Source organism: Nicotiana tabacum, chromosome 7, assembly GCF_000715075.1.
Source record: "Nicotiana tabacum cultivar K326 chromosome 7, ASM71507v2, whole genome shotgun sequence".
Lineage (NCBI taxonomy): Eukaryota > Viridiplantae > Streptophyta > Magnoliopsida > Solanales > Solanaceae > Nicotiana > Nicotiana tabacum.
In genome coordinates this window covers 133,627,090-133,653,219 of record NC_134086.1, presented here as the reverse complement: position 1 = coordinate 133,653,219, position 26,130 = coordinate 133,627,090, and the positions used below count along the sequence as shown (strand labels likewise).

The window sequence follows — 26,130 nt, the reverse complement described above, 5'->3', positions numbered from 1 at the left end:
AAGTCATGTTACATGTAGCATATTGAAGCCTGCCAATCATGTAGCATACTGAAAAAGATTCAGTATTTCTTCTGCTAAGTAAGTGAAGTTATTATTATCTAGGCTCGAGTTTAAGTTCTTCGCACTGATTATGTACTTATTTTTATATAAATTGATCATTTGAAAGCTAGTTATATATAATAATTTATAATTATGTATTTAAGTTATATACACCAATAATATAAAGAATTCTTACACTGTCAATATTATATATTGTCAATGGACATAAAACTTAAACCTAAAATTATATTAATTTTTGACCAAGACAAAACGATTATTTAATTGATATAGTAGGTTAAACTATACTAAGAATGCAAAAGATATTTACATTGTCAATATATAAAACTTAAATTTATTAGACGTAATTAGTGAACCCACCAAAAGTTCTTAAAACTATCAATTGAAAATTAAATGTCTTTAGAAAACCTGCTTCTTACAGTGCAAAAAAGGTATTCATCTTTCACATCTTTAACCTTTTATGTATCTCTTGCTTTAACACATAAAAATTATGCGAATGTTTAGTAACATGAAAATGATGGAAATGTAATCAGAATCGATTGAAAATTTGTTGTAGTGGAACTTAAACAACTCAAAGAAGAACTACATGTGAGCTATACGTGCCTTGCACTAATTTAAATTGATTTCTGTAGTTGTATGATAGAGGCAAAATTTTGAACTAAATAATTTTAAGCAAGCTAATCTCGGAAGTAAATCTGGAACTGTTGTAATTTGAAAACATGGATGATCAAGCATGCGTGCGAGAGTTTAAAACCATGGATTTGAGAAATAACAAAACACATTATCCAGGGTTGACAAACCGCGCACCAGCTAAAATCTGGCAAGTGAGGTGAACTTATTATCCTTGACATATAAGGACAGTATTCTATTCATTTCCATCAGAATCCTCATCAAAGAAGTACAAATAGGGAACTAAAGGGCCTTGTTCAACTGGTTCTCCTACCCCACCCTCCTCGATCTTTTCAGGAATTTTCCAACCCAAATGTTGGATATAAACACTATCAAAAGCATCAATAGTCAAAGATGAAGCTAGAAACAGTTCTAACTCGTTCACAAATCGATCAGTTCGACCAGTTATGAAAGGTCTTGCTGCTTCAGATACCATGATCTTGAACTCTTCTTGCTTTGCTTGTGGAGTATCTTTTATTTGCTTTGGCTCGTTTCTGCAACATTAACAACTGTCTAAGCATTCATGTAACACTGAAAATGTATAATGAAGATTAATTAAGTGAACATGAGAACAATAACACAATATTATTAGGTAACTGATTTTCAAGAACGTGTCATTTGGTTTTCCCAAAGAGGTGAAAGCAAACAAAGAGGTTAGCTTGACATTGGCGAGTTCAATGCATGGAAACGATCAATAATTTACTTTTCTTTTTTACATTACCTTCTAAATGAATCAATCACACCAAGTATATGATGTACGATAATATCTACATCTTCTTCCTGCATGACACGGAAAAGAATTACTTAGCAGAAATGTCATAAAATAACGTTTTGTGATGTTACAAGGATGAGCGAATTATTGAATTATCAATTTAATATTAGTATGTACCTAGTCATACTTTAATGTATTGTTGCAATGAGAATGACATAATCAAGTAATCAGCAAGGTTCTCCATGATTCCCATTTTACAATTTTTATTCACAATCAAGGAAAGAAGGTTAGAATAAGTTGTATTTTAGCCAATTCGTAATGTTTACATATCATTTTATGAGAAATTGGGACCAAAATGACATCAATTTATGTTGAATTTTTACTATTTGTGGAGGGAAATAGGCATATAGGATGTCAGTTGCCTAAGATGAGAAACAAGTTGTTGGTGATAGCTAACAAGAAGCTTTTCCATGGATCAGACTAGGGATTGTAGGCAGATGTACCCCTACATTGCAGAGATTATTAAACATTGTCCAGTTACACCAAGATTCACTTCAACTTAGGCAGATGTACCCCAACATTGTAGAGATTATTAAATCCCATCCGACTCTTAGTGGAAAAATTGTCCAGTTATACCAAGATTCCCTTCAACTTAAGACTAACTAAAGATTGACTAAGAAATACCCACGGACATGCAAATTGGGTTTTGTGGACAGTTTCCTATTGGTTGCAAATTGGCACTCTTTCAACCTTACAGAGAACCCAAAAAACATGTTCATTCTGGAAATAAAAGAGTTTTCACCTCCATACTTCACTATAAACACAGACAAAGAACGTAAGAAACAGGTTAGCACACAATAATAATCAGTAAGTTGTTTTCTCTCGGAATCATTAAATATACTTCTCATTTTTGTTATCCAAAGGATCATTGTCTTTATTGACCATCATAATCAAAAGCTATTAAGAGATTGGGTTAGAAGTGCATCTATAAAGAAGATTACAACATTTAAACAATGAATGAAAATCACAAGTTTGAAGGACCTGCGTCACAGCCTGAATTTCTCTTCTCAACCAACTTATAAGCCAAGGATTAGGCTGCAGATACTTGTGCAACTTCCAATAACGTGGCACATTGAATTTGTCAAATAAGCCCCCTGCAGAACTACCAATTTTATGTTCTTGGAAGCAAGGTGATATCTCATAAAAGATATCCACTAGAAATGGAGAATATGTAAATCAGTGATGGAAAGCACTCTACCTTCATTAGTATAGTAGCACTGCAATCTATACTTGTGAGCTTTTGTGAAGAACACGCTGGAATACAAATGTCAAACGATAAGTTAATTTAGAATAGTAAAAAAAAAAAAAGGGGAGAACATACAAAGCAGAAGAAGTATAGAGGACTTTGCTACCTATTGTCCAAGTTTTCATTCACATAATGTTGTTGAAAAAACCTTCCACCATAGCTCTTTATAATAGAAAAATTCTCTGTCTGCATAAACAAGAGAGTTGAGTTGAAAGAAACAAAATCCAGCATAATTTAAATTAATAATAGAAGAATGAGAAATTTTTGTAAGTTATTAGAAGAGTCAGAAATATAGAGTGATTTAAATTTACATCAAAAGCACAAGTATAATAAATATAGAATTCTCCAGCAAAGCAACAAGAAAATGTATCACTTTGCTAATATATCTTTTGTATAGTGCTTGCCTCATAATGAGAAAGTTACTGGTTGACGAGATGCATGCCTAGCACGTTAGCTCAGAGAAAGGCAAGGCACGTAACTTGAGCTTTATCGAGCTTTTAACAACATTACTGCTTGTAATGGTCAATTTTGTGTCTTTTTGTGCCTCCTTTTTGTTTTGGACAAAATGTTGATACAGTACATCAAAGATCAGATAAAAGAAAAAAGAATCCATGTCAATTTCATTTCAATTCCCAGATACATAACATTTTCCCCACCAATAAAATTTACACAAGCTACTCCAAAACATTCAAGAGGCAAACAAAAGTCAACACAGAGTTCTAAAGAGACCAATATCTGATTAAGTTCAGAAAAACATTTACAAACAAATTGCATATATTCACACATCTATGATCTATCCGCTTTGGTATATCCATACTGTGTTCAAGGCTCCGTGACGACTCTTCAGATCAAGCAAAAAGTTTGTAAGACCAAATATGTAATACCATGGTCTTGACCTCACAAGTGTGACACACTATTAAAGTACTGGAATCCTCTCAAATCCTTCTTAGCAGAAAATGTTTCATTTTTCTAGAAGTAACTGCAAAGTTAAAGCGCTCTCTCTCGTGAAAGGCGTGATCTAGGGGGAATCATATCATTGCTAATAATAGTTCATCAATCAATCCCCCAAAAAATTAGTTCTACCAATTACAATTAACTGCTACTAATTCTTGAGAGGATCTATTTTACTAATGCTCATGAAACTAAGAACACTTAGAAGAAATAGGAACCAACAAAATAATTAAAACAAGTTCGGACCTTACATAAAGGACACTTTACTGAAGCAGGTGCACGAGACTGATTGCTTGTAACCACTTTGGTCCAACGCAGAATGCAATTGTAGCAAAATTTGTCTGTAGAAATAACATGATGGCTTAAGCACTTGATAACTGATTTATTCAGAAACAATCCGTACATAGCTTTCTTCCACAGCTTATACACTTTACAATTACTTAGCAAAAGCTTATACACTTTACAATTACTTAGCAAAATGCCACTTATTTATAATTATGCAAAAAGGGCCAAAGTATATGAAAGGTACTCCTTAAATTAGAGCTTAAAACTTATGAAATTGCATCTTAACAATGACTGCTTGCTTATAAACTACAGGAAGATATGTGTAAAACTAAAAAGAAAGGAAGCGTACGGAAACATTGATCCAAGTAAGACTCTTCAGTAACTGGGGCAAGACAAATAGGGCACGGGTTTGGGTCGGAGGCCGGTTGCTCCGCCGCGTTTCCTCCGTCTTCAGCCATGGACAACTGCCAAAATCTATTCGGAAAAGAACTCCAATTTTATTCCTTTTTTATTATTTTCCTTTGTCAAGTTTTGTTGAATGTACCAATTTTAAGTTACATGTGTTCCACTTGTTAGAAAGAAAAATAGAATTTAAGATCCATTTCATTTTTTTTGAGGTCATCAATTTTTTTTATAAAAAAAATAACTTTGAAGCTAGTGATTTCAAATATGATAGTGGTTTAATAATAATTTAACTCTAAAATCATGTCAGGAAAAAGTTTACGAATTAAATTATTTTAAATAAAGAAATATGTTATTCTTTTGAGAACAAATAAACAAAAAAAAAATGGCACATAAAATGAAATAAACGGAGTACTTTGTACATTTTAGTTGGTAATTATATAGTGTCCCACTAACTTACAAATAGATGACATTGTTAGCTCCCAATTAAAATTATATTCTAAAACTTACTTGAAAATGGTATATTTTGACGAGGGAAAAGGCTGGCCTATATTAAGAGTTTCTTTGGTAGAATATGGTAACATTGTCGATCCGTTGATCTATTACAAGTTTTTTTACGATATACCTAAATATTGCATATTTGATTTTAAAATTTTCGATGCAAAAATAAAAAAAAATAAAAAAAATTATTTACTAACCCCAAAGTTTGAAAATAACTCAGCACCTTAAGGTTGATTGACCAAAAACACTTCGAAATTACAAGAGAAGATTACAATAGTCAGAATCAAGGAACCAGATATGTAGCAGACATGAAACATAACGAACTAACAAAAAACAGATTTCTTGGTTTGCCTTTGAAGTTCCATCCTACATTGCTTCAGTTCACCAACTTGAGCGTTTAACATCTCAACCTCTTGTTTCATCATTTCCATTTCATTTTGGGAGGAATTCATCCAACTCTTGCCTACACCTTTGCTGACTTTCATTATTGTCTGTGACTTAGTCCGTTGGTAACTTGAACCAGCTGAAGTCAGTAACCTTGTCATATTGATCTGTTCAACAAGTATAAATTGTGTCCTGATATTATCCGGCAGCCTATCATTCTTCATGGCATGTGTTCGCGCTTCCTGTGATAGTTTATGGTACTCCAGTTTTCTGCATATACTGCTTCTTTCTTCTTCTGTTAGGTCAGGATGTTCCTGAAAGAAAACCATTTAATTTCCATGAATCATACTCTGAAACAATTTTTTGAGTTTGGAGGAAAAGAGAGAATACATTATGCATACCTTGAGGTACATGTCTATTGACCTATATAGGTTGTCATCACAAGATCGTGCTTCTTTTGGCAATGCATTTACAAGAGAGTAAAAGCATCTTGCTACAAGGTTCTCGTCCCTTGATACAAGGGCGAGGTAATCATCCACTAGCCTCCCGACAACAGACATTTTTGAGTTGGGCTTATTTGATGCTAGCGAGACATAAGCTTCCACCACTTGAACAACAATATCCACGTCGAAAAGAGTTGTGCTGTTCCTGACTAGAAGGTCTTTAGTACTACAGCTTTCCAACAAGAAAGCTACTCTTGTTTTGAGTTGATCTTGTAATCTGGGATCAATATTCATAATAAGCCCAATCTTGAAAAGATGAAGCAGAAAATTGCAGGGAACTGAGTTTTCTTCAACAGGAAGTACCCTTATCAAACATTCAGTTGTCACTCTGTGTAGTTGGATGGACAATTCTTGATCTTTAGATTTCTGTTTTGAAACTGTGATTTGAGAAATCCATTTCTTTGTCCAGTGAGCTATACATGACCCTATAAGCTCTGGCTTAATGTTTCTCTTTTTGATCGATGTAATTACTTCGATAAAATGATCTATTCTTAGGGATGCAACGTCCTTGAAAAACCAATTTCCGCTCAACTTTTTGACATTTAACTTGGTCGTATCATCAGTCATAACATTCACCAAAACTTCATTGTCTTCTATACTACTCGTGCTAGTTTCTGAGCAGGCTTTCCAAGAAATGGCTTCCGAGCAACGCTTGACAATGTGCAAGTCTTTAGACCAAGAAGAAACTGATTCACAGCTTTTCAAGATCCTAAATGTGTCTTTCCACGACGAAAGGATTACATAACTTAGGAATGCCTCAGTTTTAGAAATTAAATTTCCAGGCTGAAGATCATCATGCATTTCCAAGAAATGAGCAGCACAATACAGTGGCGCGACATTTGAAGCTGTAGCTTTGATCTTCAGTCCATAGCAAAATTTCACTATTAATTCAAAGATATTAGCCCCACCTGGGATTGCATCAATCTGAATTGTAGTAATGTTGTCCCCATTCCTATGAAATACCAATCTGCTAACGTATCCACTTCTTGAAACCATGGAGAGCTGCACAATGAAAAGATTAATGAAAAAAAGTTCCACAGAAAGCATATTTATACTTTGCACAACAAATATACCTCTAAGAATGCCTGTTCCATCTAGTTTACCAAATATTGGTTTAAAAAAATAAATATGGGAAACATCAGCCAAAAAACATGTACTTGGGATCAACCAGCCCAGAGATACTCTTAAGATGGTATAATATTGTTCATATTGGGCCAAGCCCGCATGGTTTTCCCCAAAGGCCTCAGCTCGTGAGGATAAGTAAACGGAGCCCCGCATGCAACCCTTATATATAGATCCCAAGTAGTCCCAAACCAATATGAGAAAGGATTTTGTGTTATTCTTCTCATTCATGGAAAATTCTCTCTGCTTCTGCCCGAGGACTACACTTAGCCAAATCTCGTTAAATCGTTGTGTTATGTTTTTCTTCTTCATTTTCTTGTGATTGTGCACTAGCTAACCTACCATCTTCTTCGACAAAACAAGCAGAAAGCTAAAAGATGGTTTGATGTTGAGATTTATCTAATATGCAGTTCGGACATTGGGATTTTTCCTCTCAATTAGAGAAATGGATAGTGTAGCTGTTACCTTATGCAAGTGGAAGCTTTTGTCTTTAATTTGTACTATCAAATCACTTGGAATTTTTGTCTGGACAAACCTGCACTAGTGTTGTTACATTCATTAGCCACTGCAGAGGATTAAAATTAAAATCAGTATCACTTTGAGACAAACAAAGAGAATATGTACTTTACCAGTTCTTGTTTCTTCTTTCCACAGACTGCGCCACCATACTGCCATTGGCTGGATAAATGACACAGTGATTTCTCTTCTCCACAAATATTGATCCACCAGTTAGTAGATTTTCTTTCACCATATTTTCAGCACCTATACTGCTTACTAGCCCTTTAATTTTCTGTATTCTGAACTATGCACTTTTTTTTTCTTTTGCAATATATTATATAGTTCTATCACCAAGACAAAGGCGTAGTTAGTCTAAAAAGACAGCATGTCCCTTTCGCGCAGTGAATTAAATTAAGTACAAAATTGGTTTAGGAACCACTCTTACTTTTAGTCCTTTAGAAACCAATTAATCATTTCTTCCCAAAACCATGATTAGTACTACACTACTGACACGAAACAAAATTTTACATACCAAATAATGTTAACACTCATACAGGATCAACAGTACTTGTGGGTGTCGTTTTCTCTATTTCTGTAATGATCTTTTTCCATCCATTGTTATTTGATTTATAGTCATTTTAGCGTTTGTGTTAGTACCTTCGGCGGGTCTATTGGAAGCAGCCTCTCTGCCTCCAATAGGTAGGGGTAAGGTCTGCATACACACTATACTGACCAGGCCCCAGTTGTAATAATATACTTGGTTCGTTGTTATTGTTAGTACCTTCGGCATGACACTTGGTTATTTCGAACATAACACTTCCAGATTTCATCAAAATATCTAACTTGGTAGGATAGATGAGATATAAAAGTTCAAGTTGTTAGGTTTAAAGGTCCATGAACATTATATTCCACATCACTTTGTACCAAACCCATGAGTGGCAGTGACGTAGAAAGGTGATGAAGTGTCCAGACTCAAGTGGATGAGCTCGAATTGAAGCATTCATGGGCCTTAAAATGACTGTAGATAGCAAAACACAACTACTCATTTTAATTGCCCCAACTACTCTTACTCTCATAATACTGACCAACCACAAAAGGTGCAGGGCATAGCAGTTATGACTACATATCTCGCACCGTACGAAAGAAACTGAATTGTGGCATTTTTTTTCTTGTCTTGTCGGTTTATGGAATTTATCGTAGTTTAACCTTTCTTGTTTCAAAATTTAAGTCCAAAAATCTAGCTTCTCACATGAGTTAGGGTATATTATATCTATACTGCCACCTTAAGAGAGATTAGCTAGATCATAGGTAATCTGAAGTAACTATATTTAGCAGTAACACCACGCAATTCTTTAGTTTATTTCACTTAAAGTTGCTCAACAGGGACAAGTCCTGCTGAAATCAGGGACAGAGCTAGAGCTTCGGACGCGGGTTTGACCAAATCTAGTAGCTTTGAATTCCATATTTATCTTTAAAAATTTATTGAATTTGTACAAATTATTAAATTAAAACTCAGTAACTTAGAAGGAATAAATTTTCGAACCCATTGGCTTCAAATTTTGGCTTCGCTATGGCTGAAATTCAAAGGGAGTAGCAGCTTTCCCACTCCCTTTGATTATCATATACAAAAAGGTCTCTTCTGCCACAATATAAGTTGCTTACGTGAATACTCCAGTATAGGATCTTACATGCATACATGACATTAGAATTAGTAGAAAATATAATTGCACTTTTGAGTAGGTTTGCTCATTTTTAATAGTTTGTCATCTTATTTTACATACTTGCGGAATGAGACTCGATTTGTGTGGAAGAACCTTCTAGACATGTGTGGAAGAACCTATAGTAGTTCGAGGTCATAGTCATGATTTAGGAATTGTCCTTGCCAAATATCAATTTGTGCCTTTCAATCTTCAGAATGCTCTACAGTATGAATATGTATTTCAACGGTATGCACTGTTGATGCATTTGTGCAATTATATATTAATGATGTAGCATTTATATTTATTAGGATGTAGACCTTGAGTCGACACTACTATTTGTAAATGAATTAAAGAAGAAAAATACTACTCCTACAAAGAATCAGATTATCACTTCGAAAGGCCTTGATTACTTTCTTTAGACAACGAATGATTCTACGACTTTGAGAAATATATGGTAAATACTACTCCACGCAATCAAGTCTTATTAAGTTCTTTGTTTCCCTTCATTAATGAGGTTTGATATTTTTGGAGAGAAAAAAAGATGAGGTTTGATATTTGTGTACACGAGCATTACGTGTCATATTCATATTAAAATATAAGAAAACATGTTGTATCAAAATGGAAAAAGTACTTTACAATGATCCCCAACTCATGTTCAATCTCACTACTGCGAACTGTTGTCACGAAACATTATTCTTTATTCAATACCTGTAAGATCGCCCGGAGTCATATGCTTTTATACCTACCCAAACACTGAAATGATTTGAAAAATGATTTAATAAGGTAAAACATTTTTCACGAAAAATATTTTCCATGAAATCATTTTCCTCCGTACCAAAAACCAATATTTGAACAATTTTCATGAAGTATGGGCTCCCTGTGAGGAGAGAATGGAAATTTTTTCAATTTGTTGCAAACTGCTAGACATAAGAGTACCATAGCAAACCAATTAATCAAGGACAACACACTTGGTCTTTGAATACCAAAACAAAATCCATTTTTTTGGAGGGGTAATGTGGTAGAGTGCTGACGCAAAGCTGAAAGCGCGTATATAGCCCAGATTCTGGGCACACAATCTTTCCCTACTGGTTACTGTAGAAGCGGCCTAGTTCGGTTAGCCCTGACCTTAGTAAGTCTTAACAAGGGAAAGAACAAGAAGACGTACAGACAAGAACTAAAGCATGATGCAAAATAAGGCTTAAAGCTGCACAGAGGTCCTGGAATCAACTGCAGCATTGTTCCTGTTCTTCTCAAATTTAGCTTTTCTCTCCTACCATCTACAAGCAAAACAGAGAAGTAATTTCAGGAAAAGAGACATTTATGTAATAGTGATTAATGATGTAGAATAATTATTTCAAATTACGAAGCAATGTAAAGCTCAACATTAAACAATATGCTTACAGACCAAAAATTATGCAGAATGATTGTTCATAGATCAAGAAGCTAATTATCGAAATTATATAATCTGTTCTGATATAGTAATGGTCAATATGATAGTTAGTACTTGACTTATATGAAAGTGGGGAAGGGCAGAGACACAACTTTCACATGCAACTCCAAACAAAGTAATTTGGACTGAAGAGGTACTTACCAAGCTGAAGGATTATGATCTAAATATGCCACAGCCCCCTTAAAGGAACTGTTGTCTTTTTTTCTTCACAACTCCTTCAAATATTCCATCAGATCCAAAAACACAAGTTAAGTTTTGATGATCAATTGGTCCTGGTAGCTGGAATGAAATGGAAAATTCTCCTGGTGGGCATAGGTTCAGAGTTTGCATCTTAAAAACCATGTTGTCCCTGCAAACCATGTCCTCTCCGGTCACGCTCACCCCTTTTATGACAATTTTCCCACTAGGTCCGACATCACAGCGAAAGACCTCTGTAACCACATGAACAGGAAATCTCTTAATCATCAATTGGATTCATATAGATGCAGTTCGACATACAGATTCAACTTGGTATAAGATCACTTAGAGGAAAAATAGAAAACCCTTTTGTGAAGCAAAAACAAGAGCATCCCAGTGTTATAAAAAAAAACTTGCATTAAAAGACACAAAATAATCTTGATGTTCATAGGTGAAATATAACACATCCACATAAGCTAAACATAAATGTGACGCTGATGTATCAGAGAAGTATATAGATCAAAGATATGATAAGCTGGAGAGAAAACACATCCCTAAAGTAATCTCATTCGCAGACCCTGCTGATCAGATGATAGCTTCTGTGGAGTAACAAAACTCCAGTAGGGAGGCATTTCAAGGAGAGAGCCAGTTTATCAAGGTAGGCGAACTGAAACATTGCTTGAAACAGCAGAATGACAAAAAAGATAAGGTTCTATAGCTCATTGCACAGCTGGGAAGAAGGCATATGCAAGTAATATGTGGTCCTAGAAAGAAAGCATTTTTCCATCAGCGAAAGGAAATGATGGAAAAGAACACTAATCTACATAGAAAAGAAGAAAAAGAAAGCGTACAGATATTCTTTGACTAATGTCAAGAACAAAGCCTTTGACCTTCGTATTCATTCGCCAAATTTCAGTTATGCTCAAACTCGGTTTTGTTAGACTCTTCATGGAAGAAGAAATGAAACTCTTGATGATGAGGCTTATATGTCTGAACCTCTTGGTTTTCTGGATACCGCTCCAGGAAAATGTTTGCCAACTTCACAAAGCTCTTTATGGACTGATGGCGCTGTTTCTCACTACATGGTTATGATGTGCTCAAAAATAAATATTTTGATAGACTTCATACATTGATTTCATATCCAATTTTTAGTGAATTAAAGGGCTAACATTTTGAGAAAAAGTAAACTACAAAGTTTATCCGAGTACAGTGGAGAATGAAGCATATTTTTCAGCATGGTATTTCTGCATTGCATCAACCAATTATACTCATATAGAGAACATATGGTCACAGATAAGAGGGATATTTGATGCATTAAAATATCAAACGTTCTGATGTAAGAGTTATAAGAAGATTTGGTGATTCGCTACTTAAGAATATATAACTTACTTTCATCCCTTGCGACACCAGGGAGTGAAACACGAAATACATAGTCATCCTCAGATTCACCAATATCAACTGATCCAATAAGTGGTCCAATCTTTCCCAACAAAGCTGACCCAGTAAGTGCAACCCCACCATTGGCATAAATTATGAGATTATCCCACTCCTCTTTGGCTGGACAAGCAGAGAAAAAAACCATTGCAGGCTGACTCCCAGAAGGCTGCTGAGAGTTGATATGCTTGGACGCTGAAGTTGTATCAGCTTCAACTGAAACTGGACCCGCATTAATATCTGGTGACGATGAAGCAGGATAACCGTATGGTATAGGAGGGCCAGTATATGGCACACAACTAATGGGGGCCACATTAAGCGGCTCCGGATGCAGCGGAATTGAACCATTATTTTCACCATAATTCGGCAAAGAAGTGTGAGATGCTCTGGAGTGCACAAGTAAAAAACAACATTGATTTCCATAATGATAATCACTAGTATTAAAAATTATCTAACTTTTCATAAAAAGATTTAATTCACCATAGGACCCAAACCCAATGTAATAAGAGCTTCACCGGAGTAATCAAGTGAAAGTTCATATGATGCACCAGTAGGAAATGATTTCTTTAACAATTATGAAAGAAAATCATTTCCTACATGTGTATTATATGATTTCGCAAAGCACAAGAAAATCACAACCACACATTAAATGGTCACAAAATTGTTCATACATATTTCAGATAAGAAAAGCTTCAGCATCCACAGAGTAAGAAGTTATTTGCATTTGTATGCTTGATTGTCTACCAGTTTGATCCCCCCTTAGATGTTTTCTATTGAAATTTTTTGCTCTCTATCAAAAGCAAAGACCCAATGTTTTGTAAATAAATGCTAAATTTTACGAAGTGCGCCCCTTTCACTGGCAGTGCCATGTAGGTTTAAGAAATTTATTTAGAAAATATGCGCCTTCCATCCTTGGCAATTCATTAGGAACAATTGTTTCCGGGTAATCAAAGTGTTCATTTCGGCACTATTTCCTAAGCAACAAAATACACAGAACCCACAGCCAGAAAGGCCCAACCAACATTGAACTAGCCGTAACAATTTTTGACAGTCTTTGCCAGTAAAATGTCATCTCAAGGAAACTCTTCTATAAATGTACGCCTCAATAGCATAGATATTCCACCTTTAGCATATAACCAATAACAAGATTTGATCTTTTCAGCATATCCTTTTAACTAAACTGAGCTGTGAAAAACAGCTGCGTATCTGCATTTACAAGATTTTCACCAGAAAGTGTTACTTTCTACACTACAAACTAACGAAAGTATCCAGAAACACTCAAAAACATGAACACCAACACCTGACTTTGGAGTTTGGTCTACTCAGAAAACAGCTAGTAAATTTTATATAGGGTTTCTATTTTTTATTCCCTCTTGTGTAAAACGAGAGCTAAAATCAGTAGTTTTGCAGTATATGAGTGAAAATGTAAGATGTGATCGTTCAAGTACCTCCAATGAGAATCCATCAAATAGCTGCTGGAGAAAAGATGGGAAATTCAACTGCAGTTATATTTCGGCAACACCCAGATTCAGAAAAGTTTATAATTCTGAAAATCAAGAGAAATATGGTAATAATCAGCGAGCGGCAAAAATCTGAAAATGGAATTCATTTGAATTTTCTTTCCTGAAGTGTTGGGTGAGCTCTGTGTTTTAGGCTTTTAGCCTTTTAGGGATTTCGAGTGTTGAAGGCCTCTGCTGACTTGATTATGACTTTCCTTTTTCTTTTCAGTTCTTCAAAATTACTAAAATGGTCACTACGATTATTTAGGATGTATAATGATTTTTTATTTTTTATATATTTATTTTCTTTATCAAATGACTAAAATGTCTTCTTGGTGAAATCAAAGATATATCACTCTCTTCCTTGGATAAAATTAGAAACTAAAGATAAAAGGACACACTCATCTTGTATGGTCTAGTCCCAATTTTGCAGTCATATGAAAATTGTCAAATTTTATGATTGAATATTTTTGGAAAGTATTAAATAATTACTAAACATTATATAACACGATCTGTTTGAAATTTAATGATTAAATCAGAAACTCAAATAATATGCACTAATTTGATTTGTACTTTGTAATTACTTTAGGTTGTCTTCCAACTTATCATATAGGGACAAGAATAATACTCATATTACACAAAGAAAATCTTTTTCTGGTATAAGGTTATTTGTTTTACATATTTATGATGAATTATAAAATTTCCCGTTGAGATATGTCTTTATAATAATTAACCACTTTCATGTTTCAAATATAAAATTATTTGTATAAGAAGCCTTTAAAAGTAAATGTCCGTTTTGCCCATAACAAGAAATTCTCCCTAATTAGGTTCTCAATTTTGCTGTTTTTTAAGCAAAGCTCTTTGAAGTTTCTCAAACCATCTTTTAAAAATGAGTGACATGATCAATCTTGTTATAAAATAAAGACTATAAAGTAAAGACAAGTATAGAGAGAAACTGATATATTATTCGAATTCAAATTGATGTACATAATGAACTGAAATCTCTTCTATTTATAGAAGAAAGGAAGTTGTTGTGTAAGCTGCTACGCAAGTTGCTATGTAAGCTGCTATTGCAAGCTGCTGTGTAAGTTGCTACTATACCAGATGTGGATAATCTTCTACTGAGAGCAATTTTTATCCATAACGGAGTACTGAATGGATAAGCTTATTATACCCGGTATGGATAATCTTCTACCTAGGGTAATGTTTATCCATAATCGGGTACCGAAGTGATAAGCTTCTTCAGGAAGCTTATTTCCAATAGAGTACTAAATAGATAAACATATTTACGGTGGAGTCTCATATGGATAAGCTTCTTCAGGAAGATTATTTACAACGAAGTACTAAATGAACATCCATAATATAATATATTTATAACACTCCCCCTTGGATGTTCATTAAAAGATAATGTGTCTCATTAAAACCTTACTAGGAAAAATCACGTGGAAAAAAATCCTAGTGAAGGAAAAAGAGTACACATATTTAGTAATACGCATTGCCAAGTGCCTCATTAAAAACCTTATAAGGAAAACCCCATGGGAAAAAACTTTAGTAAGGGAAAAAGAGTGCATCGCGTATTTTACTCCCCCTGATGAAAACCTTATTTCAAATATTTGAGTCTCCGCATTCCAATCTTGTATACCATCTTCTCAAAAGTTGAAGTTGGCAAAGATTTAGTGAATAAATCTGCTGGATTATCACTTGAACGGATTTGTTGCACATCAATGTCACCATTTTTCTGAAGATCGTGTGTGTAGAATAATTTTGGTGAAATGTGCTTCGTTCTATCTCCTTTTATAAATCCTCCCTTCAATTGGGCTATGCATGCAACATTGTCTCCGTATAATATTGTGGGTCTTTTATCACATTCCAACCCACATGTTTCTCGAATGAATCACTGATCTCAATCATATGCACTCCCTGCTTGCCGGTTTGAAATCGAGCTTTATGGGTATCGGATAAATAACCTGCATCTGCATTACCAATACGATCTGCACCACTTTTGTTAGCATTAGCAAGATAAATAAGTGCACCATCTACACCGAGATAGAGTATTTCAGGACCAAGGAGCTCCTCATCCTCTTCTAGAGGTTGGAACGGATCCTTATTCACTTCAAGTGATTGAATATTCATTGGTGTACTTAATGGGTACACTTTGTCCATGTAAAAGTATTTTTAAGACCCTCTTGGAGCTCTTCCGGAGTTCCAATAAGATTTATGTCACCAACATAAATAGCAAGTGTAACAAATTTTGATGACATTTTCTTTATAAAAATACATGGACAAATAACATAATTTATGTAACTTTCTTTCAGCAAATATTTACTGAGGCGATTATACCACACGCGCACAGATTGCTTTAAACCGTACAAAGATCTTTATAATTTGATCAAGTACATTTCTCAAGACTTTGAATTATATGCTTCGGACATTTTCAATCCTTCAAGGATCTTCATATAGATTTAGTCAAATAAGTCATATAGGTTAAGACTTATATTTAAATGGTATGACATGTTCACGTTTCAGGACTGCTGGTCCGATCCTCACAATCTTTTATAATATTGTGCACTATATTGTATCAAATATACCGTCGACGATCATTTTGTGTCAGTTCCGAAGCGACATAACTTGTAGAGATCTCATCACTTTCTTTATTTCCAGGTACCTGAACTTTTTCGGAAGTTTCATGAAATGTTATGTCGTGGGCTCTTCTATAGCATATTTCCTCCTCATTATGATCATTTTGATCATTAGCTCCTACTATTTTTCCAGGATTGTTACCTTTGGAACCGATTGGTCTACCACGCTTCATGTGTACAGTAAACTCTATCCTTCAGGGACTTTAATTTTAATAGGAGCATTTGTAGCTGAAATATGATATTTAATTTTGGATCAGCAAATGCTTCTGGCATTCGACTTGAATTATCTTCTAAGTAAGGATCATATTAATGATAATTCGATTCATATAGCATATTTTTCAACTGTTTATTTCATCCCCCAAATGTTAGAAAAACTAACATATATCCCCAATCATCTTTGGAAAACATATCTTTGTGTATTATGGTAGAGAAATTAATCATATACCACACAACAAAAGATAGTAAAAATATTTGGTTTCTGATCCTAAACCAATTGTGAAGGGAGGACTTATCATATATTGTTGATTTGATGCATACAAGTGCTGCTATATGCAATTTAGAAAATCTTAGACCAACACATGAAGCTTTGTTCTCATAAGCAATGGTTTAGCCATTAATAGGAGGTATTCAATGCTAAACCAGCTTGGATATAAACCAGCATTATCAAGATGAACTGTCTTGATTTCATAATCTGAAAATTATGCTCTTAATCGAGAAAAGCAATTCCAAATGCCAAACTGCAGGTTGACAATAATTACACATGTAACCATCTCATATATGCACCTATAAGTGGTTTACATGATAGGTGAACGGGCCCATATTCACCTTTTATATATTTCAGAATCATGGGTCTTAGTCCCAACTTTAGCTGGTATAATCAATTCATTATGAGAGCAAGCAACACATGAGAATTCCTGAAGAATCTTCTAGTTCTTTAGTATATGCTTATCTGAATTCTCAAATAGCTCATTTAAAAATGGCAAATGAAAACTTCAAGTTTATCATGTCATGTGTTATCTCTTAGTAAACTTCTGGTTTACTATGTCATAAACTTTTGCTTTAATAAACTTCTGGTTTACTGTGATACATGATATAGTACAAATTAAAGAATAAGACGGGTAACTTCTCACATACATATTATTTTACCCCCTATGATTGTGGAAACATGAAGATTATCAATCTTCCAATCATTTGTAGTCTCAATATGATAGCCATTTGTATTAGTAAACTTCAGGTTTACTACAACATATGTTTTGACCATAATCATATAATATGAATGACATATTTGTATATAAGCTCTTCGAGAGCCTTCATTTATTATCCACAATCTAATATTTATCGGGCACTACTGGTGTCATGTATCCTTTAGGCAAACAGTTAGCTCTTCAGGAGTTGTTGATACATTTTGTACTATCAAATATTTCTCATACACTTCTGGTATCATGAGAGAAAATCACAATCAAATAAACAATGTAAAACAATTGTTTAAGCACAAGAAAACTCTTCTTCATAATATTTTCCTACTTCAGGAGGCAATTTCAATTGTGTTACTTCTTCAGGAGCAAATTTAAAATACGAAATATTAAGTATATATTCTCTCAATTATATTACCTCTTCAGAAGGTGAATTGTGATATATTCACATCAAAAGTGCGTTCATATTTACCCGATTTATTAATATTGTCACACTCACTTCAGGGAATGGATTAATATTATCCAAAGTTCTCATCCTTCAGGAAATCGAACATAATTATCTGAATGCGCATTAATCACATTAAATTGTAATGCCTCAATCTCTTTTAAAATATTTACTACTTCAGGAGCAAATCGAGGCGTACATTTAATATAGAGAATATTTATGTAGCTTATTTTCAATTGTAACTATAGAAAGCCTAAATTATCATTTCTGGTGATCATAGACATATACCACTTATGGTGGTTAACAAAATATAATTACAATGAGATATATGAAATATAACTACTTCTGGTGGTTGTATATTTCTTGCAAACTCTGCTAGAGTTTAAGTTGATCTAATAATAGTATCCATATTCTTCAAAATGACATAAATAAGATATATTATAGTAAACATCATTATCAAATCATAATTTTTTCTTTATGTACAATAATTACATAACCATACTATCTATTACAAACAACAAAAATTAAAATATTTACATTTCTATAGATTCACCACCGATTACATGACTTGTTTCTCCTTCTGGGAGTGCAAGGTAATTGGTTACATCCAAATGCATGAAGTCTAAATTATCTTCAGAAATAAAATTTGCTTCATCATTTTTCTCTGTCTTCTTTAGGGAGGCTTGATAAAGCTCAACCAGGTGCTTTGGCGTACGACAAGTACGTGACCAATGCCCTTTTTCTCCACATTTATAACATGCATTTTCTGCATTTGGTGCTTGCACCGCTTCATGCTTTTGTTCATTCCTTTTCCACTGTTGGTGGTGAGGAGTGTTCTTTGGTGCATTATTATTACCATGATTAGAGTTTCTTTCCCGACCACAACCATGACCACGACTGGGGCCACGACCTTTTCCACGTTTAGCCTGGTGGAAGTTCGTCTCATTCACTTTAGGGAATGGACAAGAACCAGTAGGTCGGCTTTCATGATTTTTCATTAATAACCCATTATGTTGCTCGGCTATAAGAAGATGTGAGATAAGTTCAGAATACTTTTTAAATCCAATCTCTCGATATTGTTGTTGCAGGAGCATATTCGAGACATGAAAAGTGGTGAAAGTTTTCTCCAACATATCATGATTAGTAATATTATCACCACATAACTTCAATTGGGAAATAATTCTGAACATAGTAGAATTATACTCACTGATAGATTTACAATCTTGTAGCCTTAGATGAGTCCAATCATATCGTGCCTGTGGAAGAACGACCATCTTCAAGTAGTCATATCTATCTTTCAAATTATTCCACAGTATGACTGAATCTTTAACAGTAAGATATTCCATTTTCAAGCCCTCATCAAGGTGATGGCGTAGGAATATCATTGCTTTGACACGGTCTTGGTTTGATGCCTGATTTTTGTCTTTGATGGTGTCTGCCAGACCCATCGCATCAAGATGAATTTCAGCATCAAGCACCCAAGACATGTAGTTTTTGCCCGATATATCCAGCGCTACAAATTCAAGTTTAGAAAGATTTGACATTATTTAGGAAAAGAAAGTTCTTACCTCAGATACTTTCAAAATATTTGCTCGAGATGGCAGAGTCTCGTGCTGATAACGTGTTATAAAATAAAAACTATAAAGTAAAGACAAGTATAGAGAGAAACTGATATATTATTCGAATTCAAACTGATGTACATAATGAACTGAAATCTCTTCTATTTATAGAAGAAAGGAAGTTGATGTGTAAGCTGCTACTGCAAGCTGCTACTATACCAGATGTGGATAATCTTCTACTGAGAGCAATGTTTATCCATAACGGAGTACTGAATGGATAAGCTTATTATACCCGGTATGAATAATCTTCTACCTAGGGTAATGTTTATCCATAATCGGGTACCGAAGTGATAAGCTTCTTCAGGAAGCTTATTTCCAATAGAGTACTAAATAGATAAACATATTTACGGTGGAGTCCCATATGGATAAGCTTCTTCAGGGAAGATTATTTACAACGGAGTACTAAATGAACATCCGTAATATAATATATTTATAACAAATCTATATTTTTAGTAATTTATCTACTAATTTTTTAGTAATTTCGAGCTTAATCGGATCTAGTTGATCTCAATTATTCTCACAGGCAGTGAAGTTATACTCCATTCCATAAACACGAAAACGCGTTAATACTTCTCATCAAAAAGCGAGTCTTGATCTTCAACTCCAATAATAATCTGGAATGGCATGGCCTTCAATTTCTCCTACTTCCACACCACTCTAACCTCACTGTTCCTCCTCACCATTCTCCTCTTCTTCTTCATCGTCCAATATTCCCCAAATCCTATTCCCAAATCTCCCCACAGGTCCCTCTTCAATGTCCAAAAATCAAATCCTTCTCCCTGCAATTTCACTGACTCCAATGGAATCTTTAACTACTTTTCCTTCCACTATTGTCTCTTCCAAGAAAACCCATTTTTATCCATCCCCTTTTTCACCTTTTGTGTATTTCTACAGTTCTACATCCTCATTAAAACTGCTCAAGATTACTTTTCTGTTGTGGTTACTAAGCTTTCTTCCCATCTTAGGTTGTCACCTTCAATGGGTGCAGTGACCCTTTTGGCTTTAGGAAATGGTGCCCCTGATGTTTTTGCATCTGTGGCTGCAGTTAGGGGAGGCCAAGCAAGAACTGGTTTTGGTGCTATTCTTTCAGCAGGGACTTTTGTCTCTGCTTTTGTGGTTGGGTTTGTGGCGATTTACGCAGCGCCTTTTCCTGTTGATCCTGCTCCTTTTGTGAGGGATGTGATGTTTTATTTAACTGCTGCTTTGTTCCTTTTTTATGTGTACTTAAGTGCTGAGATTTTCCTATGGCAAGCTATTGGGTTTGTTGGGTTTTATCTATTTTTTGTTGGGTTTGTGTTTTATATGGACTTTGGGATGGGTGGTGAGAAAGGGAAGGGTGCTAAGTCTGGAGGTGAGGTTGTTTTGGTTAGAAATGATGAAGTTCATGTAGGGATTATTGAGTTGGATTCTGAAAAAGGCAAAGTTTTGGGAACTTTAGAAGATGGAAAGAAGCAAACTACTGGGTCTTGGCAAGTTATCGAAAAGGTATGTTCTAAATTTTGCCAGCTTACACATATGGCGATTTCATGTTTTAGTGAATTATTCATTTTACCTGGCAACTGTATTGACATTTGATAGATGATATATTGAGCATTTTGAACCATCTTAGGGTGTAAAATTGCTTAACTTCCTGGTGTTTGTGGTCTTGCTTGTATGCTTTAATTATGAAGACACCAGTTGGTATGCAATTGTTTAAGAAGGAGAAGATTGAACATTTGCTGGACCAAAAAGATACTATAAACAATAAAATAAGGAGCTGATGAGAGGGATTGGGGTCTAATAGGATTGTCGGCATTCCTCTTGTGTAGGGAACGATTTGGTTCTGTTGTGCATTGCTGTGAAATATGATTAAATCCGATTAAAGTATTGAGATCAAACTACGACCTTGTACTAGCTCCATAGGCTTGAAAGAGGATATGTTTGGTGGGTTGGAGACGAGTCTAGTGTTAATGAAAAATCCATCTTGTAGCAATGAGAAAAAAGTTGGTACTCAACGATGTTTTTATGTTACTTAGTAACGTTATGATTGTATGTGCTGTCTGCTAGAATTTCGAGGTTGCATTTGTGACATAGTGAAGATGATTACTGAAAATTTGCCCCACATTCTGTGCCAAAAGTCACGTTTGTCTAGATTACCTTTGTCTGAACATCATGATCTTGACAAATGATGCTGCAAAGCTAAGTTGTTGTGTCCTTCTATCTCGGCCTCAAAAGTAAACCATCTGCTAATGCTAGCATTTTCAGGTTCTGAGATTTGAGTGGGGAAATTCAGCAACGACTGTAGTCTAGAGAGTGGCAAGTTGTTGGAATTAGGGAGTTAATCTAAGTAATATGCGAGCTTCATTGCTTAATGGAAAACTTATATGAAACGCAATCAACTCTGGCTATTGATCTTGGATTTCTACCAGGCTAGGATGTAAAAACTTAGTGGATAGCGTAATAGAGCCATGATGGAATGGCTATTGGTCATTATACTAGAAATAATCAGCTAGCATTCTAATTTCCAGTTAGTCTTTATCTCCCTGCTTTTTATGATCGGCAGGTATAGATGATTTTCCTTCTCTATGTGTTTCTGGAACTTCCACTATGCATGTAAACAAGCAAATTCTTACTAGATACTTGAATGGTACTTAGAGGTTTTTGGAGTGTGTAAAGTTCCCTTTTTAGTAATTCATGCAGAGGATATATAAAGGTTGTTATTTGTTTGTTGATGCATGCTACAAGATATGCTGTGAAGAGTTAGGCATCGGGTGCTCAAATTTCCTTTGAGATTCTTTGCTTTGTTGAGTTGACAATAGATTGGCTCTTTTTAAGTTTACTTATGAGGAAGTGAAAGCAGGACTGAATGATACTTACCTTTTGAGTTATCGATAGCGAGCGCAAAGCAAAGGATTGAGTGTTTGACATCGATCTATTTGGAGTGTACTAAACCCTCCTCAGTTAGAATTGATTACTGAAAAAGATACAAGATAGACATAGTTATATTTAATGACAAAAATGAGCATATAGGCTTATCAATGACTTAACCACTTTTTTTTTTTTTTTTTTGAGAAGGTAACATATTAGTATATATAATAAATTTAGGTTACACAAAGCAGTGTAGTCCTATATAATTACAAGGGGAGTTGAAGCCTGAGATCCTAAGTCTTAACCTATCATAAGTAATCTAAAATTTCGTAAATAGATTCAGCTTCTTGTAAGTACTCCTGTTTACACCAAAAATAAAATAGGACTAAACAATTCATCTTCAGTTTCTGAATGGAACTTCTGTTATCTTCAAAACATCTTTGGTTTCTCTCTTTCCAGATTGTCCACCAGATGCAAGCTGGGACAATCCTCCATCTCTCTTTGTGCCCTGAAAGGTTAACATCTCTGTTCCAACAAGCTAGGACTTCCTGGATTCTCCTTGGCATGGTCCACCTGATTCCCCTCAAATTAATGAATATCTTCCATAATTGATCTGTCATTCTACAATGTAAAAAGAGATGATTGATTGTCTCGGCCTCTTCACCACATAAATAACATCTGGAACATAACTGAAAACCCCTCTTAATGAGATTGTCGTGAGTCAAAACTGCCTCTTTTGCCAATAACCATGTGAAGCATGCTACCTTGTATGGGATTTTAACTTTCCATATCATCTTCCTAGGCCAACAATCAATCTGATTGTTTGACAGGTTAAACTCCTTATATGCTGAGTTCACAAAAAAAATTCCTTGTGCATTCCTATTCCAAGACATACTATCCACTCTGGTTGAAAGCCCCCTGAATTGTTCCAGGGTGTTATAGAACTCTGTTAGTCTGTCCACCTCCCAGTCATTCAATAGTCTTCGGAAGCTAAGATTCCATCCTGGATTGCCCCATTCTTCTCTCACGCATGCTCCCTGGTGCTGATTCAGGTTGTAAATATCTAGAAAGAGTTGTTTCAATGTCCTTTGCCCTAGCCATTTGTCATCCCAAAAGGATGTTTTCATACCATCTCCTACTTTGAAACCGGACTTATTGATGAGCATTGGCCATAAGTTTCTTATGGATTTCCATAGACTGACTCCATAGGTGCTATTCACAGCTTTAGTGGTCCATTTACCATCCATCCCATATTGTATCTTGATAGTATCCCTCCACAAGGACTGTTCTTCAGCAGCAAATCTCCATAGCCATTTCATCATCAGGCTTTGGTTTTGGATTCTCAAATTCTTGATTCCCAGACCACCTTCCTTCTTACTGGTTGTAAGAGTACTCCATTTTGCCAAGTGCATTTTCTTTACGTCACTATTCCCTTGCCAAAGGAAATTTCTTCTGATAGCATCCGGTTTCTTCACAACACTAATAGGAATGGGAAACAGAGACATCATATAGGTAGACAAAGCATCAAGAACACTATTTATCAAAATCAATCTTCCACCTAGAGAGAGATATTGGTTCTTCCAATTGACTAGCTTTTTTCACACTTCTCAATCATTCCATTCCATATCCCTTTTGATTTACTCCTCGCCCCCAGTGGCATACCCAAGTAGATTGTTGGCAATACTCCTACTTTACCCCCTAAAATTGCAGCCAAATGGTGGATCTCATTGACTTCATTAACTGGATAAATGTTACTTTTACTCCAATTAATGTGTAATCCTGAAGTGGCTTCAAAGAGGATGAAACCACTCTTATACTACTACTTACCTCTCTCTTCTTCTTCTTCTTCTTCTTCTTCTTTTTCTTCTTTCTTTTTATATGTAACAGTGGGATCCAAACCACTCAAGACTCAACTATTCCACTAGGTACCGGCTAGCTCCCGCCAACACGGGTATCGAGTGATTCTGTCTGCCAAGGTTTAGGTAGATGAGAAAACTCACCTAGTGGCATTTTTGTATCTGCTGGGATTTAAGCCTCGATCTCCCATGATTTTCAACCCCTTTATGGAACAGTTGCCCGTACCCTTGGGTCTTTTTAGGGTTAAGTCTCTAATGTGACACTGACCTCTACATAGGGAGATCCATATACATAAGCCAAAATGTGGAATGAACTCCATGCTTGTGCTTTTCGAGTGAAAGAAAAGGATGGAATAAGGGGCAAGCAATTGACAAACAGAAACGCATGCCTAAGAAGTTGGTACGCTATATTAAGCTATACGAATTGTGATCACTATAACATTTCTTATGATTCATATGTGATAAATGTAATATCCCACATAGAAAGGAAATTTTGATAATGTGCTTAATGTGAAAATACGTTTTCAGCTTTCGACTTCTACGCCATGGTAGCCCAGTGTTGTTGTGTTGTGAAGTCTTTTAGGTTCTTCTTAAGATCCATGTAAATACAGACCAATTTATTTGCAAGTGTGCCATTTTTCGGTACACAAAAAATTTGTATTCCAATTTTATGAATTGTGACATTTTAACTTTTCTTTATTGACAGGTCACAGTAATCTGGAAACTTCCTGTCTCAATGCTCCTTAAACTCACTATACCACAGACTGCACCTTCTGAATGGAGTAGATTCTATCTATCTGCCAACATTGCTCTTTGTCCCCTCCTACTTCTCCTTTCCTGCAAATCTTTCGTGCCTTTAAATCATCCGATCTCTTTTCTACTCTCAGACACCCATTTTCCTCTATGGTTCATTGTATTTTGTGCTAGTTGTTCTTTGGCTATTCTTCATTTCATTGTTGAAAAGGAGGCCCCTAAAACAGAGCAAATGCCTGCAGTTGTTATAGCATTTGTGATGAGTGTATTTTGGATCTCCACTGTTGCTGGGGAGCTCCTCAACTGTCTTGCAGTTCTAGGAGTGCTCCTGAAACTGCCTGCTGCATTTCTTGGTTTAACAGTACTTGCATGGGGTAACTCAGTTGGTGATCTTGTTGCAGACGTGGCTGTTGCAAAGGCTGGCCAGCCGGCCATGGCCATGGCTGGATGTTTTGCCGGACCTATGTTCAACATGCTTTTCGGGCTTGGAACAGCTTTGGTTATACAGACAGCAGATGTATATCCAGAAGCTTATGAACTTCATTTTCATGTCAGTATCGTGGTTGCTTTTGTTTTCTTGCTGTTAAGCTTGATGGGATCTCTGCTGTTAGTAACTTGGAATAGGTTCCGGGTGCCAAGATTCTGGGGATTCTGTCTAGTAGGACTTTACATTGTTTTCATGCTAATAAGCATGGTCATTGCCAAGTTCTCTGCGTGAGTTTCAGAGAGAAAGAAGTGCTGAAAAGAGGTATAACACGTCGAGCAAGAACAGTCGGTTCATCCATCACTTGTACAGAACCATGTGGGAGCTGCTAAACTCTTGAATGAGTAACTAGATTGAATATGAAGCGCCTGGCAGTTATTAGCAGTGCACCTTATGTCAAAATCTGGAGAACTGGTTCTGCTTCGGTAACCTCGTTCACAAAACCAGTTAGACATACTATTGGTTTCCATGCAAGAATATATCATTTCATTTTTTCAACTCATTGTTGAGTGGCTAATTGAGTTGGATTATGTATCCATTCATATAATGGTATACAATAGAAATTATCTGGTCAACACAAGTTTCATGTAGGCCAGTTCTTTCCTTATTCTTTTCATATGAAATTGATGTTGAATTTTGGAGAA

General features: G+C 35.3%; 4 protein-coding genes across 4 annotated transcripts; 1 reads left to right on the top strand and 3 right to left on the bottom strand.

Annotated features, from left to right (window-relative positions):
• Positions 1 to 882: 882 nt before the first annotated feature.
• LOC107815396 (uncharacterized) lies at positions 883 to 4,524 on the bottom strand. Its single transcript, XM_016640967.2, has 7 exons — positions 4,330 to 4,524; positions 3,942 to 4,036; positions 2,851 to 2,930; positions 2,697 to 2,752; positions 2,480 to 2,592; positions 1,448 to 1,506; positions 883 to 1,220 (listed from the first exon to the last, which is right to left on the bottom strand). Exons 1-7 carry the CDS (start codon positions 4,436 to 4,438, stop codon positions 923 to 925), a joined length of 810 nt encoding a protein of 269 aa, XP_016496453.1. The 5' UTR covers positions 4,439 to 4,524; the 3' UTR covers positions 883 to 922.
• Positions 4,525 to 5,087: 563 nt separating this feature from the next.
• LOC107815393 (root phototropism protein 3) lies at positions 5,088 to 7,933 on the bottom strand. The gene is made up of 4 exons (XM_016640965.2): positions 7,522 to 7,933; positions 7,358 to 7,427; positions 5,669 to 6,772; positions 5,088 to 5,581 (listed from the first exon to the last, which is right to left on the bottom strand). Exons 1-4 carry the CDS (start codon positions 7,641 to 7,643, stop codon positions 5,207 to 5,209), a joined length of 1,671 nt encoding a protein of 556 aa, XP_016496451.1. The 5' UTR covers positions 7,644 to 7,933; the 3' UTR covers positions 5,088 to 5,206.
• A 1,964-nt stretch (positions 7,934 to 9,897) lies between these two features.
• On the bottom strand, positions 9,898 to 13,885 carry LOC107815395 (alpha-crystallin domain-containing protein 22.3). Its single transcript, XM_016640966.2, has 4 exons — positions 13,600 to 13,885; positions 12,107 to 12,537; positions 10,682 to 10,971; positions 9,898 to 10,367 (listed from the first exon to the last, which is right to left on the bottom strand). Exons 1-3 carry the CDS (start codon positions 13,614 to 13,616, stop codon positions 10,721 to 10,723), a joined length of 699 nt encoding a protein of 232 aa, XP_016496452.1. The 5' UTR covers positions 13,617 to 13,885; the 3' UTR covers positions 9,898 to 10,367; positions 10,682 to 10,720.
• Positions 13,886 to 20,049: 6,164 nt separating this feature from the next.
• Positions 20,050 to 26,066, top strand: LOC107815391 (cation/calcium exchanger 5-like). The gene is made up of 2 exons (XM_016640963.2): positions 20,050 to 21,031; positions 24,956 to 26,066. The coding sequence occupies exons 1-2, from the start codon at positions 20,171 to 20,173 to the stop codon at positions 25,718 to 25,720; spliced, it is 1,626 nt and encodes a 541-aa protein (XP_016496449.1). The 5' UTR covers positions 20,050 to 20,170; the 3' UTR covers positions 25,721 to 26,066.
• The last annotated feature ends 64 nt before the right edge of the window (positions 26,067 to 26,130 follow it).